This window comes from Lutra lutra, chromosome 3, assembly GCF_902655055.1.
Source record: "Lutra lutra chromosome 3, mLutLut1.2, whole genome shotgun sequence".
Taxonomy (NCBI): domain Eukaryota; kingdom Metazoa; phylum Chordata; class Mammalia; order Carnivora; family Mustelidae; genus Lutra; species Lutra lutra.
In genome coordinates, this window is record NC_062280.1 from 63,276,375 (window position 1) to 63,294,617 (window position 18,243).

The following is an 18,243-nucleotide window of genomic DNA, read 5'->3' on the forward strand; positions in this document are numbered from 1 at the left end:
AACAGAATGAAGAAAGGTTTATCCGAAGCTAGTAGTGGAGCAAGCGGGGCAGTAATCAATCCATTTTGCACTGCAAGACCATTAAAAATATCAAGAACTGGGGCACCTGGGTGGCTCAGTGGGTTAAGGCCTCTGCCTTCGGCTCAGGTCATGATCCCAGCGTCCTGGGATTGAGCCCCATATCGGGCTTTCCTGCTCAGCAGGGAGCCTGCTTCCTCCTCTCTCTCCCTCTGTCTCTCTCTCTGCCTGCCTCTCAGCTTACTTGTGATCTTGGTCTGTCAAATAAATAAATAAAATCTTAAAAAAAATATCAAGAACTGGTGGAAACAGGTGCCTCTGGAAGTGAGGGAGAAAATGGAGTTGGGAGAGGAGGACTAGTTACCATTCTACCAGTCTGATACCCAAGAAGAAATCTAGAGAGTCATTCTCTGGAGAGTGTAAAACAAGAGGGTCTCTAGAACAGGGAATATCAAGCACAGCTGAGGACAGGAGTCTTATACTGAAAGCCTCTCCCAATGGCAGTTAGGTTTATATCCTCCAGAAAAGTGACTGGAAGATTCTCTGGATTTAATCTAGTTGTTTTGTTTCCCAGTATAAGGGGCGCATCAGGTCACCCTAAAAGACAGACCACAGTCAACAATTCTTCCCTGCACTACAGAGATTTCCAATAAGCATTCAATACTCCTCTGATAAGCAGGCAAGAGTCACCAGACATTTGAGGAAAGTATCTATTGTGAAATGCAGAGAGTAAAACAGGTCAGAGGGAACAGTCCATGCAAATAGATGGTAAATTAGATGCAAATAGATACAATTTTTAAAAATCTATCATTAATATTCCTACAAAGATGAAGGAAAAAATTGCATTCATGTAGTATAACAAAATCTTATGCAAGAAGCATTCAGAGAATAAGAACGTGCTCATGAGAATTATAAATGGTAGAAATTTAAAAACTTACTAGAAGGCTCAGAATAATACATCAAGAATAGCTCCTAGAAAATAGAATAGGCAAAGACATGGGATGAAGTAAGCAAAGTGCCCTTCCAAATATATTAGAAGATCAATATATTAGAGGTCTGATAAAATAAGATTTCCAGAAAAACTAAGAATAGAAAAAGATAAAATTAAGAAACATTTAGAAACTTTCTCAGAATTGAAAGGCGTAAGTATGTAAGGAACACAGAAATATGTAAATCAATGTAACACTCCCTCTGAAGTTTCAGAACATTGAGGCAAATAGAACACCTGTGGGTTTTCAGAGAGAAAAAAATAAGATTACTAACAAAGGCTCAAACGTCAAAAATGCTTTGGATTTTTCAGTATGGGAATTTAGAAGAAGATGGAACAATACTTTCAAACTATCAACTAATGATTTCCAACCAAGAAATCAATCCTCTGGCAACCTATTAAATATGAGGGTAGAATAAAGAAATGACCTATAGATTTATAACTGACAACAGCTAGAAAAGGTGGAGGATAATACATCCACGCGGCATGGTCTTCATGGGGCATTTTTGTAGAAAGGACACACCTACTTCAAATCCTTAGTTTGAAGCCCAAGAAGAACATTAGAAAGCCAAAAACAACAGTCCTTAGATAGGAATAAGAAGAAGTATCCATATATGTCCAGCTTAAGTTAAGGCAAGACAAAGAATAGAACTTTCAGAGATGAGGCTGTTGACACAAGGGTGTTTTCTGATCAAAGAGCCCCAGTAGGGGCGCCTGGGTGGCTCAGTGGGTTAAAGCCTCTGCTCAGGTCATGATCCCAGGGTCCTGGGATCGAGACCTACATCAGGCTCTCTGCTCAGCAGGGAGTCTACATCCCCCTCTCTCTCTGCCTGCCTGTCTGCCTACTTGTGATCTCTGTATGTCAAATAAATAAATTAAAAAAACAAAACAAAAAAGAGCCCCAGTAGAAGCAGGCAGAGTAGAAGGCAATATACAAGGTGGGGGAGTTGACCAAGCTAGGGAAATACACAAGATGTGGGAATTGCCAGAGAACCATAACGGCAACAAAGGACAACAGAGAGCACTGTTTTATGGTGATGCCTGACATAATCAGGATGTAAAACATAACCGAAGTCACTGCGGTAGTCTCAAAGAATCCCAGGCATTGGTTCTCTGAGCAGTCTTTCTACTCAAAGTGTGGTTTCATGACCAGCAGCCTCGGCCTCATCTAAGAGCTTATTAGAAACACAGAATTTTTTAAAAAGAAAGAGAAAAAAGAAGTACAGAATCCTAGGTTCTACCCAGATGTAATGAATCAGAATCTGCATTTTTTTTTTTAAAGATTTTATTTATTTATTTGACAGACAGAGATCACAAGTAGGCAGAGAGGCAGGCAGAGAGAGAGAGGAAGGGAAGCAGGCTCCCCGCTGAGCAGAGAGCCCGACGCGGGGCTCGATCCCAGGACCCTGGGATCATGACCCGAGCCGAAGGCAGCGGCCCTAACCCACTGAGCCACCCAGGCGCCCCCAGAATCTGCATTTTAATAAGACCAGTGTGCACAATAAAGTTTGAGAAGCATTTCTCTAGCTATTTACCTCTAAAATACAAGGCACTGTTCTTCTCTTCTTGTTCCTGGCAATGGACTCACTGTAAGCTGAAGGTGTTTCTTTCCAAAATACTGTTGTCAATCATTACTAGACCGCAAACTTCTTAAAGATAAGGACCATTTTGTGTATTAGTCTCTGATGCCTACTACAGTTACGAAAACACCAATGATATTTCCTAAATATTGTTGAATATTGAACAGCAATAGTGACTACACACATGCAGAAAAAGCTCCCCTCCAATGCAGTCGGACTGATAAATGACTAATAATTTGAAAAATATAGTTAAAACAGAAAGGCATAAGAAGAAGATATGTATCGAATACTTTCAACTTAAAGCACACACATTCATTCCTACACTTGTATGTACATTGATTTCTTCACAAACATTCTGTTGAAAGGCCAAGGCCTTTTGAGTATGAATCAGTTTATGAGAATTATGCAACTTCTTTCCTGCACAAACCACAGTAAAAATGCATTGTCTGAAGATCCTTTGTTTTGCTTTTTTAAAAAGTAAATTGGAAGCAATTTGAGTGCAGAATCTTCTGAGATATTTGTTTTCTCTTTTAAAGGTCTCATCCAGGGCGCCTGGGTGGCTCAGTGGGTTAAGCCTCTGCCTTCGGCTCAGGTCATGATCCCGGCGTCCTGGGATCAAGCCCCGCATCAGGCTCTCTGCTCAAGGAGCCTTCCTCTCTCTCTCTGCCTGCCTCTCTGCCTACTTGTGATCTCTGTCAAATAAATTAATAAAAATCTTTAAAAAAAATCATTTAAAGTTCTCATCCACACATAACTTAGCATTTAAAAAAAAATAATTTGACATCTGTTGTTGTCCCAAAGCATCCAACCTTGTTTTCTCAGAAATAACAACTCCTTGTATTTTTGCATTTATATTTTGATGGCTTACGTAGTATTTAATTAAATTGTCTAACAGGAAGGCCAATTACCTGGCAATATAAGGACTTAATAGTTCATTATTGGTTGTAAGAATAGACTATTTTAGTATATTGCTTATTTTCTCTTGTGGCTAGTCACATCCAGTGCTCAGTGAGCCCACCCGTCAGGTTAACCCTAGCAGGTCTGGCAGCGTAGTTTACCCATCGAAAGTTCTCAGGACTGAGTCCTCTGCAATGAAGGCAACGTGTCAGGTCTTGTGAAGCAATTAGACCATTTGCTATGGTTGCTTGAAATTGAGCAAGGGCTCCACAATTTCACACTTGCATGTATTCAGATCTCTCAGGTAGATGGCAACTAGACTCCATAAACAGATTCCTTTTAGCATTGTTTCAAAATTCAGACTCAAAAGATACTACCTCTATCCAGAAGGGTAAATCCCTAACGAAATGAGTTACGTTACACTTGAACTGAGGCTCCAAAATCAGGTAGGAAGGACCCTACCTTGATGCATTTACTACTGCTATAATAAAACCAACTAATCTGAAGAGATTTGGGGTTGAATCTTGACATGATAATGCTTGCCTAATACACAGACGGCACTCGAATTTTTTTAAAAAATATTTTTATTTACAAAATATCTTTGAGGATTTGTTTTGTGAGATATAATGAACTCTAAGAGCAGTATTTGCTCCTGGATGTTTACTCTAGAATAACAAATTGAGAAACAGAAATTGTGCACGTGCGTGGGCACCAGTGTATATTTCACAATACATATTAGTATTTAGCTGTAGTAATAAAAATATCTTATTAAAGAAATATCACATACGAATAAGCTGTCATGTCATGAAATTAAATCATAATGTTACTACGCTATTTCAAAAAAATTTTTAGAGATTTTATTTGAGAGAGCGAGCGAGCCCACAAGTGTTGGGGAGGGACAGGGGAGAGGGAGAAGCAGATTTCCCGCTGAGCAGGGAGCCCGACCTAGGGCTTGAGCTTAACAGGGTCCCGGCAGACGCTTAACCAACCGAGCCACCCAGGCGCCCCTATGAAAATCATTTGTCTCTCTGCTCCATAAGATCTAAGCTCGAAGACAATATAAGACTCATTCTGCCTCCCATAACTTCGGCACGTTAGACATATAATAAATATTAGTTGAATTGAAATAAATGTTGGCACTATAATAAATTAAAGAATGCAGGTCTTTTTTTTTTTTTTTAAATCTCTTTTATTTATTTGAGAGAGAGAGAGAGAGAGGGAACGCAAGTGAGTTGGGGAGGAGCCGAGGGGAAGGGAGGAAGGGAAAAAATCTTCAGCAGACTCTGCACTGAGTGCGGAGCCTGACACTGGAAGTTAGTGATGCTCAACCTCAGAACCAGAGATCATGACCCCAAGACTGTGACCAGAGCAGAAACCGAGAGTCAGTCGCCTAACCAACTAAGCCACCCAGGTGCCACAGGTCCCCAAGAATGCAGGTCTTTTGATGCAAGTTCAAAGTTACAAACAATGAGGTGATAGGGCCAATGATTTAAAAATATTTTCTTTTGTACAACTGAGGATCAGCAACATTTAAAATATGAAGCCAATCATACTTTAGTTCTTAGATAAGAATACAAGAGATCTCTATATAAAATGGACCAAAAAGAAAAGTGTTAAATCTATGAAAGCATCACATTTTAAAAAAATTACTCCATCAGATGCTCAAGGAATATCAGAAATTAGAACAAAATTTTCAAAATATCTAACACACAAAATCTTCTCCATTCCCCATCTTTTATTCCATCATCACAAAATACTTGAGTATTCCTTAAGAAATATCTGATGGCTCTACAGTAGGTACTTAAATTAAGTATACAAAATTCATGCTCCCCCCATTTAATAGGAATTATATATTTTATCCAAAAGAGGAAAGAAATTTAAATAAAAAAGTTACAACAGTGATAAGGATTCATTTTATTGTGCTTTCCACATAAAAGATTTTTTTGATGAAAAAAATTCTTTACAAAGATGATCTAAATTGAATCAGTAACAAACAAAATTTAGCTTTTAAATGAGTCAAGTATTCTGCATTTGAAACTCAATTCCACAAACATTCAAGATTAGTGAATTTTGGTAAGGAAAAAGGACTAGCAGAAAGGAAAAAGACATCTTTTCAACAGATAGTACTTTATAGTTTTTTTTTTAATTGCTTTGGGAAAACACACAGTATAGTTATTTAAGAAATATATTTTAAGCAAGATTTAAGTGCTTTAAGTCAAGTGGACTTCAGACTAAAAAATATTTTAAAATTTGCCAAGTTACTGAAGTGTTAAAAATATTCTTATTCATTTAATTTTGTGTTTAAGGAAACCTATGACAGATAAGAAAACAAAAGGCAAAAAAGTTTACCTGCATTTTTATATAATAAATTCTAGATCTATAAAAATTTCCTGGTTTATTCACAAAGGCCAATGCTTGACCTTCATTGATCCATTTCTATGTAGTTAAAAAAATACAGTATCAAATCTTTCTCCCTCCCCCCCAAAAACTAGAAGAAATATTTTGAAGTGTGAGTGTGTGAATGTAGCTATGCATATCTTTAAGTGTACAAAACACACAAATATCACTTTACTTAGAAAATTATTTTCATCATACTGTAAACATCTCTTCCCCTACATCTGGACATTTCAAAATAGTCTTTGGTATTATTGTTATTGTGCTTTGAAACGGAAACTTAAAAGATTTCTGTAGCAATGCTACATAGATATTTTAAGACATAAATAAGAAAAATGCACTTGGAATAAGTTACAATTAGCTGCTTTTGCATAATTTTCAAAAACTACAGTGTATGCCTAGTCACAGTTTTATGAGAAAGAATATCTCCTTTTTCAACTCCTTAATTTTAAGGAACACTTAATCATTTTGGCTAAAAATCCATTTTTGGAGTGGATCTGATGGATTGCATGACACCAAGCTCGGATGCTCTCCATTTGCTGAAAGGCACATTTTTAAGAATGGATTATATAGAAGAAGTTGATCCTAGAAAAAAAGGAAACACAACAGACATTAAATTTCAAGACTCATGGTTAACTGATAAATATGAAAACTAAATCATAGTCTCATCGAAGCTAAAGGACACTCACAACCAAATGTACACAGTTGACTTTTAATCTTTCTCAGATCAACCTTGTCTGATAAAATCTTTCTGGTTTCTGCTGTAAACCATATCATTTATGCCACTACTGTTTGATTCACAGGAGGTATTAGATAAATAAAGAGATGTATAGAGAGTAAGGTCTGAATCAAGTTTTCAAATAAGAACCATTCCATTGTTATATCCATAAGTGACAAACTCTTTAAAAAATTATTTTATAAAAATTGGTCTTTTAGTATTTTAGTAGGGTACAAAACAATTTTCAGGTAAGGACTGCTATGTTCTAGCTAAGCTTTAATACATATATTTAAAAGCAGCAAAGATTTTTTATGTATTCTCTCAATTCTAAATTCATTTAAAAAAGCACAAAAACAGGAGAAATGAATCACTTTAGGGACGAAAAAGATAATGATTTTTTTCTCTCGGCCATGATAAAAAAAAAAAGGCGACTATTGACAGAAGCATTGTAAGAAACTCTAAAAAGACAAACATGAGCAACTATTATTAATACTTCACAAAAGTGTTGACGGTATAAATCATGCTTTCATTAAGCAACTTGTTCCTACGAGTATTTAATTCATAGAAACATTCTCTCATCACATTGGTAGACAGACACAATAACAAAGTTAACAAAGAGAAATACTGACAGATCACATTACTATGCTATGTTTCTTGCATTTTCCCAGATAAGCAACTCGTACTAATCAAAATAATTATGGGAAGGGGTGAATTAATTGCACTGAGGTACCTTCTGGATCTCCCATATCTGTTCTCCGCTGGCCACTGTCCTGTGACCTTTGTAGGCACACGCTTTCAGCTGAACAAGACCTTGAGCAGCATGAAGACATAATTCCCTCTGGATGTTATGCCGAATTTCATGTTGAGCTGAGTATTCAAAATACTGTGAAAAGAAGAATGTTGTTACTGACCTGTATCCTCAGCTGCAAAATAATGGTCCAATAATAATAATTAAAAAAAAATCAGCAACTTGCTGAATAATGAAGTCCTGTGTACTCAACAAAATAATACAATAAAAATAGGTGTTAGAAATATGAGTTTCATGACAGAAGATGCTATAACCCCTTCCCAGCCTATCCCCAGCAGGTAGTTACATAACAAGGTACCGTCTCCCTCCCATGTCAGAGACGGGAAGTAAGTCAGGTGGAATGGAGGTTAGCCAGGACAGGTACGCCACAGAAAAGGACCTGGAAACTTCTAGTAAGCACATTAACCGCCTCTTCTTCCTCTCCACAAGTGTTCCTTCTCTCCTATTCCTCTCAATTAATGGCATTTTCACTTACACTAGGAACAATTAAATGAGGTAATCTCCATGTCTCAGTTTCCTTCCCTGTAAAATGGGTGATTTTATAGTTTTCCTGCCCCACAGGGTTATGAGGCTAAGAGGGCTAATCTATATAGAACACTCAGAACAATAACTGGTACATGGTAAGCTTTTAATTCATCTTAGCTGCTATTACTAGGATTAATGTTTCTCTCTCCCCGTATGTCCAATGTATTAATCAGCCCCTTAGCTCTACTGAATTTCCCTCTCAGATGTCACCATCGCACTTTGCTCTGTACCTCACTTCTCTTATTGCAGCACTCAGAACCTCCACTGTAATACTTCCAGCTACCTGCAATTTCTGCAATTTCACTCTGCTGAGCTGGTCTTTCATAACACTGATTTGATGCCCTACCTCCCTTCCTCAAGTGAGTCACTACTGCTGCTAAGAGGAAGTTCACACTCCTTAACAAGTACATGAACTCCTCCATTTTCAATCTTACATCAACCACTGCCTGAACCGTACACCATGTTCTTCTCACACAATTTTACCAATGTAGAGTATATGCACCGTAAGTCTAAGACTGCTTTACTGTGCTCCGCCTGGGATATCCTTCCAGATCCTTCTCTGCCTAGCTAATTCCTTTTTTTATCCTTGTAAAGCCAATTGAAATGTTACTTTGCTTCTTTAATTTCCCTGAGGTTGTCCTACTGAACTAAATCACACCCTTTTCAGGCTTCCTATAGTACATCAGAAATAACTTTTATAGCATTCTATTGGAATTGTGCGTGTAGCTAGCTGGCTTCACCACAGACCAAAGTCAGGCAGTGTATCTAGTAAAAACATCCCTCACAAATCAAATACTCCATAATGTTGACATTCCAAAGATAAAATAGGTGAACATAATGGATGTTCAATAATGAAGTAATTAGTCTTAGCACTAATATTTATTGAGCCCTTCTTATGTGCTAAGCAGGGTTTTTTCTGAACCCTTTATGTGTATTAGAGTAGGCACTCCACAAACATTAGCTGAATTAATCTTGAGCTCCCCTGGTCTTGGCCTCATGCTTAATTTAGCTCCTTCCACAAATATATCCATCATTTTTATAACTGATAGTTCTTCAGATGAAGACACTGAATGAAAATGAGTGTAGATCATGAAAACAGCGTTTTGGCTATACTTCTTGGAGAGAGATAAGTCTTAGGATCTCAAAGATGGTAGGAAAGTCTGTCCAATATTTTACTTCACATACATCATTATTTTTTTTTAAATCATTAAAAGTCAAGTTATAAGGAATAGGAAATAGTTGAAGATACTTTGGCAACCAAAAAGAATATGCAATTAGCTACCTGGAAACACTGGAGAAACATAACCTAGAATCAGGACAAATACCCTGGAATAAGAAGCACAGGAACAAAGCCCAGTGTTACAAAGCCATAATGACTTACACGGCACTGCACCAGTATATTGATCAATATAGCCACATTATCAACATATTTACTTTTAGTTGGCATATAAAATACTGTTACAATGGAGTTTTATGTTATACAAAGATCATTATCTGGTCAAAACAGTAAAAGGGCACATAAAGAAATGGTCAGGTTAGATGATAACTCAAAACGCTTAGCACTCAAGGAACTAAAATTTGCAAAGTAGTTTAAATGCAGTGCTTGACTGAAAAAAAATTGAAAGGAAATAAACTAAAATAAAATCAAGGGCTATATTACAGTGCTAGAAATCAGAGTCATTTTCTTAAAATATAAACTGGGAAATAGTATCCTCCTGCTCAAAACCTTCATATGGCTTCTGTCAAACTGAGAATTAAATCCAAGTTCCTAGGGAAGGCCTGCAAAGCCTTCTATGACCAGGCTTCTTATTGATGTCTCTGACTTTGTTTCCCACCCTGTCTGCCCAGACCACTCTGCTGCAGCCACACACTGGCTTTCTGACTGCTCTACTGACCCGCCCCTAGTTTCTAGCCTTGCACCCCCTCTGCCAGGACACTCCCCTCCTGGAATATGGCTCCTCTCCAACTCCTTCAGGCCTCTGTTCCAAGGTGGCCTTCTCAGAGAGGTCTTCCTGAACCTCCAAAAACAAACCCCTCTCCCACTCCCCAGGTTCACATTATCCACCTATCCTGCTTCATTTTTCTTTATGCCCAAAATTACTCTTTTTCCCCTTCTCCTTGAAAAATACAAGCTCCACAAGGTAGAGATTTTTCCTTTTTCACTACTGTAGCAGTGCAAGTGACATTATAGACATTATAGACAAATATTTATTGAACGAATATGTGAACTACTTCCTCATTCCCAATGGAATTTTTAAAAGACAGCTATGTTGTATTTATAATTCACAAGTTTTTAAAAAATATATTTATTATTTATTTGACAGAGAGAGAGAAAGATCACAAGCAGGCAGAGAGGCAGGCAGAGAGAGAGGGGGAAGCAGGCTTCCCGCTGAGCAGAGACCCCCCCGCCCAATGTGGGCCTTGATCCCAGGACCCTGAGATCATGACCTGAGCTGAAGGCAGAGGCTTAACCCCCTGAGCCACCCAGCCACCCTACAAATTCTTTTAGAGATAAGACTATAAAAACATCTTTATGGCAATGAAAAGAGAAAAACATATAAAACAACATATAAGATATTTTCAACTTTTATGATAAAATAAATGTAATGATAGAGGAAGACTGAGGAAAATCTGTGACTACATTTTTACAAATGACAAAATACTTTTCATTGTCCAAAAACTTAATTTTAACTAGTACAGTGTTATTTCCAAAAGAATGCAATTATTTATATAATTATTTTTCTTCTAATATATAGAAGGAAAATTTAAAAAAATATATATAAATGTATTTATATATGTATTTATAATTGTATTTACACATATACATATTTTATTTTTTTAAAGATTTTATTTTTATTTATTTGACAGAGAGAGATCACAAGTAGGCAGAGAAGCAGGCAGACAGAGAGGGGGGAAGCAGGCTCCTCACTGAGCAGAGAGCTCGATGTGGGGCTCTATCTCAGGACACTGAGATCATGACCTGAGCCAAAGGCAGAGGCTTAACCCACTGAGCCACCCAGGTGCTCCTGTATATACATATTTTAAATTTTCCTATATATACACACATATACACATGTGTAGATATATATGTATCTAGATATATAGATACATATGCTTGTGTGGGTATCTGTGTATGTGTATCTCCATCCCATTTCAGAATTACAGCTTAATCATCCAGCAGTGGATCCTGTTCACTAGCTATGGCTTCTGGGCATCTGTGCCACCTACCCTTGGTAGACTGGTTCATTTGGATGAGTAGGGATTGGAACTAAACTTAGCTGAGGCTAATGAGTAGGAAGAAACATGGAAGATGACAGACCAGGAGGTAAATGGACTCTTCTTAAAACTGACATCACTAAAGTTCCATCCTACTAAAATAGGACATCATGAGTATTTAATATTGTAAAAATCCTCCATACACATCTTGGACTCCCTCCCCAAATACCTGCAATTCACAGAAAAAAAAAGACATACCAGCTCCTCTCCTTTGTAACCCCCTCTTCACACTCTTCTCATCCTGTTCTCATTCCAACCAGCTACCTCGCTAACTCCTACGCACCTTCCAAAAAATGTTTTCAAATGTCTGCTTTCCAAGGAAAATGTATGGGCACCCAGTCTAATTCATTCAGATGCCCTCCTTCATACTCTTGAAGCGCTCTGAAGGCTTTATTCCAGACCTGCCCATGCTGACTGTGACCACTGGCTTTGAAATGTAGATTTCCTAAAGGAGTTAGAATCTAAGTTGCTTGAACCCAGCAGAATATCTGTCTGGCATGCAGGGGTTACTCAGTGAATTTGTTGAATGAACAAATGAGAGGGTCCAATCTTTCCAGGAGAAAACTTGTAAAAGGCAAGGCAAGGAAGCTAAATACTAGAAATGTTATTTTTGTAAGTTCTGTACCCATGGCAGGCCAAATACTCACACGAAACATTTGAGCAGGTATACCAGTGAAGGGTAATCAAGAACATGCCCTTATTCAACAACATATTGAAACAATATCATGACTCACAAAGATAACTTCTAATGATAACTTCTAATACTACTCTTTTGGTATTTACACTTAATTTGCTACTGAATGCAGTTAAGTAAATATAGCCTTTACGTATAGTTCTGCAAAATCACCTTGCCAGTAGTCCCCCAACATCAAAGATCCACATAGAAGATCCTGTTTTTAAATTTAAAATAGCTTTATCCTATTACTTTTTCATTTGCCTTTCTACTGAGTAAGTGAGCCACTTCAAATTGTTTTCAGAACCAGAATGGGAGTCAAAATCAAGCACTCAGCGACTTTAATATTAATTGCCAAACTTAACCTTAAACACCCGTTTACCTGAATACAAAGGTGATCTGGGACTTCTGACAACCTACTCATGTTTGCATCAGTGAGAAGGGAGGACTTTTAGTGCAGGGCTCACCTGGTTTCCCCCGAGTCCATGACACGTGTACAAAATTAATGGTTTGCCTCCTTGATTATTTTCTCCAACATCCAGACACAGAGGCTGACCAACGCTTTTAATCTAAAGGAAAATTTTCAAGTTATAAAAAAGATGTAATCTATGTGGTTGATATATATTTTCTTCAATTCATTTCAGGAAGCAGTATTAATAAATAGTTCATGTAAAATCTCAAAAGCCATAAGCCAGAAAGTATGTCAGAAATTTTCCCTGGACGACATAAATGTTTGTGGCAAAGGCATATATACCAAGCAAAAAGGAGCCAGAAAATACTCACATATCCAGATATAACAGGATTAAGGTCTGGCACATATGCTTCTGGATAAATAGTGTTCAGGTACCATGTAAAATTTTTACATTGAAGGCGGTGCTTTATTTCAAATCTCTTTGAAAGATCACCAAATGATTTCTGGAGAAAGATGAGAAGTAAAATGAATGCTTAATCAAAACAGCACTAGTAAAAGAGTTCAAATGGGGGCGCCTGGGTGGCTCAGTGGGTTAAGCCGCTGCCTTCGGCTCAGGTCATGATCTTGGGATTCTGGGATCGAGCCCCGCATCGGGCTCTCTGCTCATCAGGGAACATGCTTCCCTTCCTCTCTCTCTGCCTGCCTCTCTGCCTACTTGTGATCTCTCTCTGTCAGATAAATAAATAAAATCTTTAAAAAAAAAAAAAAGAGTTCAAATGTTTTGTATTTATATTTGGGCCAGAAAAAAATTCTGGCCAAAATGCAAGATGCGCTTTAACTGAATTCACTGTTTATTTAGGCAATAAGTACGCCTCCCTGTTTGTTTCTTCCTTGAAAGAGAACCAAGTTACCAGTGCGGGCGGTGACATAATGCTATTTTAGTCTTGCTTTGTGCTACCAAACCTCCCTCACTGGGGCAAAGATCTCTAGAGAAATGGTAGTGGGAGAATCCAAAACTGATTCTAATTTTACACCTAAGAATGATCTGTGAAATGAGGTGTGAGGAAGCAGGTATAAAGAAACAGTTGCTAGGGCACCTGGGTGGCTCAGTCAGCTAAGCATGACTCTTTTTTTTGTTGTTGTTGTTAAGATTTTATTTACTTATTTGACAGGGAGAGAGATAACAAATAGGCAGAGAGGCAGGCAGAGAGATGGGGGAAGCAGGCTTTCCGCTGAGCAGAGAGTCTGATGCGTGGCTCGATCCCACGACCCTGAGATCATGACCTGAGCTGAAGGCAGAGGCTTTAACCCACTGAGCCACCCAGGCGCCCCTAAGCATGACTCTTGATTTTAGCTCAGGTCATGATCTCAGGGTCATGGGATCAAGGTCCACCTTGGGACTGAAGCTGGCAGAGAAAATATTTACCTTAATTGAAATGACGAGCTTAAGTATTTAAACTACTTACATATTTTATATATATTCTCCCTCTCCCTCTGTCCCTGGCCTCCCTCACTCTCTCTCTTTCTCAAAAAAGTTAAAGAAATAAAAAGATGGTTGCCAATACAGTCTAATTTATATCTTTTCTCTAGTCAAGACTACAAAAGACAACACAGTTGGGCATAAGTTTTTTCTAGTTTTAAGAGTGTCACTTACACCTTAACAATAACAATGTATTAGCAGAAAAAGGCAAGTTTTTAATCAATTACATTTTATTTTCCTTTATTTTATTTTTAAATATTTTATTTATTTATTTGACAGAGAGAGATCACAGGTAGGCAGAGAGGCAGGCAGAGAGAGAGAGGAAGGGAAGCAGGCTCCCCGTTGAGCAGAGAGCCCGATGCGGGGCTCGATCCCAGGACCCTGGGATCATGACTCGAGCCGAAGGCAGAGGCTTCAACCCACTGAGCCACCCAGGTGCCCCATTTTCCTTTATTTTAAAAAGACTAAGAAAAAAAATGTTTTAGAGAACACTATTAAACTGAAAAGGTATTGGGTCCATAGGCAAAATTTTAAAGAAAAACTATATTTGGTACCTAAATATATGAAAAGTTTAAACACTTGAGCTCACTATTTCAGTTAAGGTAAATATTTTCTCTGCCAACACCAACGTCTTGAATCCAGGGGTTTTAGCAAAAAGTGTAAAACTCTAAAGGACTTCTGGCTAAGTTACGTATTTTATAACAAGATCCGTTTGCCCTGTGGTAAAAACAAGGGTTTGCTGGCTTGCTTGCCGCTTTGTGGGTGACAAAGGAGTATAAGCTGCAGTCAGCACACACCTGCCTGCTCAGCCACGTACCCATGTGCGGCACACAGTCTGCCCAATTTGTACTGGTGGCCTCAGATAAAAAGATATCAAGCTAATCCACTAGTGCTCTGACTTTGCATCTTACTAACATGCTGCAGGGAGATACTGGAGACCAAAGAAAAGCTGAAAAGAGGTAACCAGACCTTTTGTTGTAACAGTCAAAATGTTGACACCCTTTAATCTCGATATATACCCCCTGCAAATCAGCACTTTTCTTCCAAAGGGTTGGGAGCCATTCACTGAGGCACACTCCTAAAATGTCTAGCTCATTTACCACAACCAGTACTGAACCTGTTGGACCTCAGGGCCAGTGTATTAAGCATCACAATTCTGCAGAGCTTTTATCCATGACAGGTCAGTAACAACAGTGCCATACATTTGTGAACACTTACTTCTTTATTTCATGACTACTCTGGAAGACATGCAAGTATGTCCTCTCTCAAGATGGAGAAGCAGAGGGAAGAAGGTTGGCTGAGCATACACCCCATGCTGGGCCAACCTCTCAACCACCATATGAAGTGTCATCCCATTCTACGTCTCAAAGGGGCTTTGCCAGGGAACCCCTTCCAGCAAGCAGTGGAACTAGAACTTGGGAAAAAAAAAAAAAAAGAAGCACTTGGGGCAGCTGGGTGGCTCAGTAGGTTAAGTGTCTGTCTTTGGCTCAGGTCATGATTGCGGGGGTCTGGGGATCAAGCACTGCATAGGGCTCCCTACTCAGCAGGGATTCTGCTTCTCCCTCTGCCTCTCCCCTCTGCTCATTCTCATGCTCTCTCTCTGTCCTCTCTCTCTCAAATAAATAAATAAAATCTTTAAAAAAAATTTTTTTTAAAGCCTTGGTATTCCTGGTTTATTCTCCTGCCACATTCTGACACTGTCTCCATCCCCAGTTCAAAAAGCCACTTAGCACCTTTCTTTGGTGGGTGTTAATCGCATCACCTCAAACCAGTTACAAGTGGTTCCACTGAATCTTATTTTTCTTTGAGGAATATCCTGAACCAAGGCAGTTACAAAAACTAAGTATCTTCCATATTGAAAGAGTAACATCAAGTGGAATGCCTAAATATTTAAAAAAGCCATTTACTTCATTTTTTTCCTTAAAAAGAGAAAAAACTGGCATCAATAAGTTATATAATTTGAGTTTAAAAACCAACTTCAGAAATAATTTTTTACAATGTTTTATACTTGAACTGACTCAAGTAAGTAAAAGAATATGAGAACTTGGTGTGGATTTTTGTCATGATTTAATTATTTAGCTCTAACTTACTTGTTTAACAATTTTTGCTGCATCTGTGTTTCTCCTATAAAATATTTCCTTGTATTCATCCATCCAGACTTCTGCAAGGCGAACTTGGTTGCGAGCAATCACCTGAGTGCCTTTTGGAAAGGTATGAGGGCTTTTGCTGCGAAAAACATGTCCAACAACAGAGCAAGGCATAATCTCCAACTGCCCACCACATTGCCATACCTGATAATTAATGATATTTGTTTAATTTACAGTATATTTACAAAACCAAGTGTTGCTTTTAAATTCATCTTTAAGGTACTAATAAAAACAAAATATAGAAAAGAAATTTATTAAAACTACAAATAGTCTCTGTTCTTGGCCAGTTCAACTTAAATTCTTAAATATAAAAAAAAAACAATTTTATGAAATGGTACAAAAACTAAATACAACAAGGACATATTTTCAGAAAGTAATTTAACAAAATAGTGATTTCGAATCCTTCATAAAAACCAAATCCCACATTTCTTTTTTTGCAAACAATTATGCCAGCACTCTAATGTATACCAAAGACCAAAGGCTCTTTTGTATTTGACTTCTATCTTCTTATATAAGATACATGACCAGTTCACTTGAAACAAAGATTCTCTCTTCTCCGGCAGGAACTAGCAGTCTTGGGAGTAAGTGGACCCAGACTACATTTACCCCTTGCATGTTCAATTTTGTAATTAAGAAAATAATTCCAGATAATACCCAAGTACAATCTTGTGAAGTAGTTGGTCATTGTTTAAAAATACTCATACCTATTTAGAGATAGTGGGTCAAAAAACTTATCTGGAAGTTATTAAATCAATACCTATTCACTTAAATATCTTGGCAATCAGTTCTGCCACAGTCACTAAGCAAAAAACCTAAAATGAAGACATGTTTAATAGTCTGTGCTAGTATTAGGGCAAGAGGTCATATTCTCTCTTTTTTTAAACAAATCAGAAAACTCAGTGGTATTTTTAATTCAACAAATTTTGCCTGAAATCTAACATGTGTTAGAGGTTGGGAAGACTTAAGTGAATAAAGAAAGGCCCTTCCCTTGAGCAGCTCAAATTTGGCTAAGATCATCATTGTCATTCTGTGTTGGAGCCAGAGCTAAAAACGTAAATCTTCTAGTCCTAGTTCAGTTCTTTTCCTACTACATTCCAGCCTAATAGATGAAAAATGAATGATAGCGTCATTGCAGAAAATGAACTCATGAAATCAAATAAGTATATTGGAGGCCATCCAAAGTTTTTGTTTTGTTTCTCATATTAACTTTTAATACGCATAGGAAAAAAGGAGCTCATTTAATGCAAAGAGTTAATGTCTTTTTAAAATTATACATAAATGTTTTTCCATTCTGACTCCCTTGATAATCAACTCATTTCCTGAAGCACTAGATTGAATTATATTTATCTTGGCTGGAATTCAGTAGCTACAAGTGCATTAATTGGTGCTATTGGCTGGACACAGGCGTTTAACTGATTCCTCTTGTTACATTGGCAGCAACAAGTAAATATATTAAGTTACATGTTAAGAAAAATACCCTTATTCTAAAATTTCTAGCAATTAAATTTTAGAAAGCACAAAAAGTAAACACTGCACACTTCTATGACAATCTGTAGCAGCCAGTCAGGATGAAATGTGTATTTTATTGTTCAATATGTACTATATTTACAAACTTACTCTGAAAGACATTTCTATATTTTCACCTCCCCAGATTTCCATTTCTTCATCGTAAGTTCCAATATATTCAAAATATTCTTTTGATATGGAAAAAAGGCCTCCTGCAAAAGTGGGTGTTCTGAAAAATAATCCATTGTCAAACTTTGTTAAAAAAATTAAATAAGAATAAAGAACTTACTTAAAGAGCCAACTGAAATAAATTCCCCCCAAAATTAAAGAGAGATCACAATTTCAAAGGTCTTTTTTTTTTTTTTTTAAAGATTTTTTTATTTATTTATTTGACAGAGAGAGATCACAAGTAGACGGAGAGGCAGGCAGAGAGAGAGAGAGAGAAGGAAGCAGGCCTCTTGCTGAGCAGAGAGCCCGATGCGGGACTCGATCCCAGGACCCCGAGATCATGACCTGAGCCAAAGGCAGCGGCTTAACCCACTGAGCCACCCAGGCGCCCACAATTTCAAAGGTCTTACATAGATTAATAAAAACGAAAAATGCTATCTTCAGAGTCAAGTTTTGCAGGGGCACAGGGAAGTAGTTTAAATATCCTCTCCCAGCAGAATAAAATTATGAAGTGTCTTCTAACCAAGCCTTAAGATTCTGAAGTAATGATTATGAGGAAGACAAAAGACCTCACGTACTTCTAATTCCGACTTGGTAATATCATGTGTAAGTAAGTATATATATATATACATAAATGACTTTTTTTATTCCCT

The 18,243-nt window shown here is 37.6% G+C and overlaps 2 protein-coding genes across 2 annotated transcripts in view; both read right to left on the minus strand.

Moving 5' to 3' along the window:
- Positions 1 to 18,243, minus strand: part of LOC125095498 (sodium channel protein type 3 subunit alpha) — a 1,188,574-nt gene that overhangs the window by 586,606 nt on the left and 583,725 nt on the right. The gene's annotated exons all lie outside the window — the stretch shown is intronic.
- GALNT3 (polypeptide N-acetylgalactosaminyltransferase 3) overlaps positions 6,308 to 18,243 on the minus strand; it is a 45,583-nt gene continuing 33,647 nt past the window's right edge. Inside the window, exons 6-11 of the mRNA XM_047721995.1 lie at positions 17,534 to 17,651; positions 15,860 to 16,060; positions 12,661 to 12,792; positions 12,345 to 12,446; positions 7,326 to 7,478; positions 6,308 to 6,462 (exon numbers count right to left, since the gene is read on the minus strand). Of these exons, the coding sequence (XP_047577951.1) occupies positions 6,337 to 6,462; positions 7,326 to 7,478; positions 12,345 to 12,446; positions 12,661 to 12,792; positions 15,860 to 16,060; positions 17,534 to 17,651 (832 nt within the window). The 3' untranslated portion in view covers positions 6,308 to 6,336. The remainder of the gene's footprint in view (positions 6,463 to 7,325; positions 7,479 to 12,344; positions 12,447 to 12,660; positions 12,793 to 15,859; positions 16,061 to 17,533; positions 17,652 to 18,243) is intronic.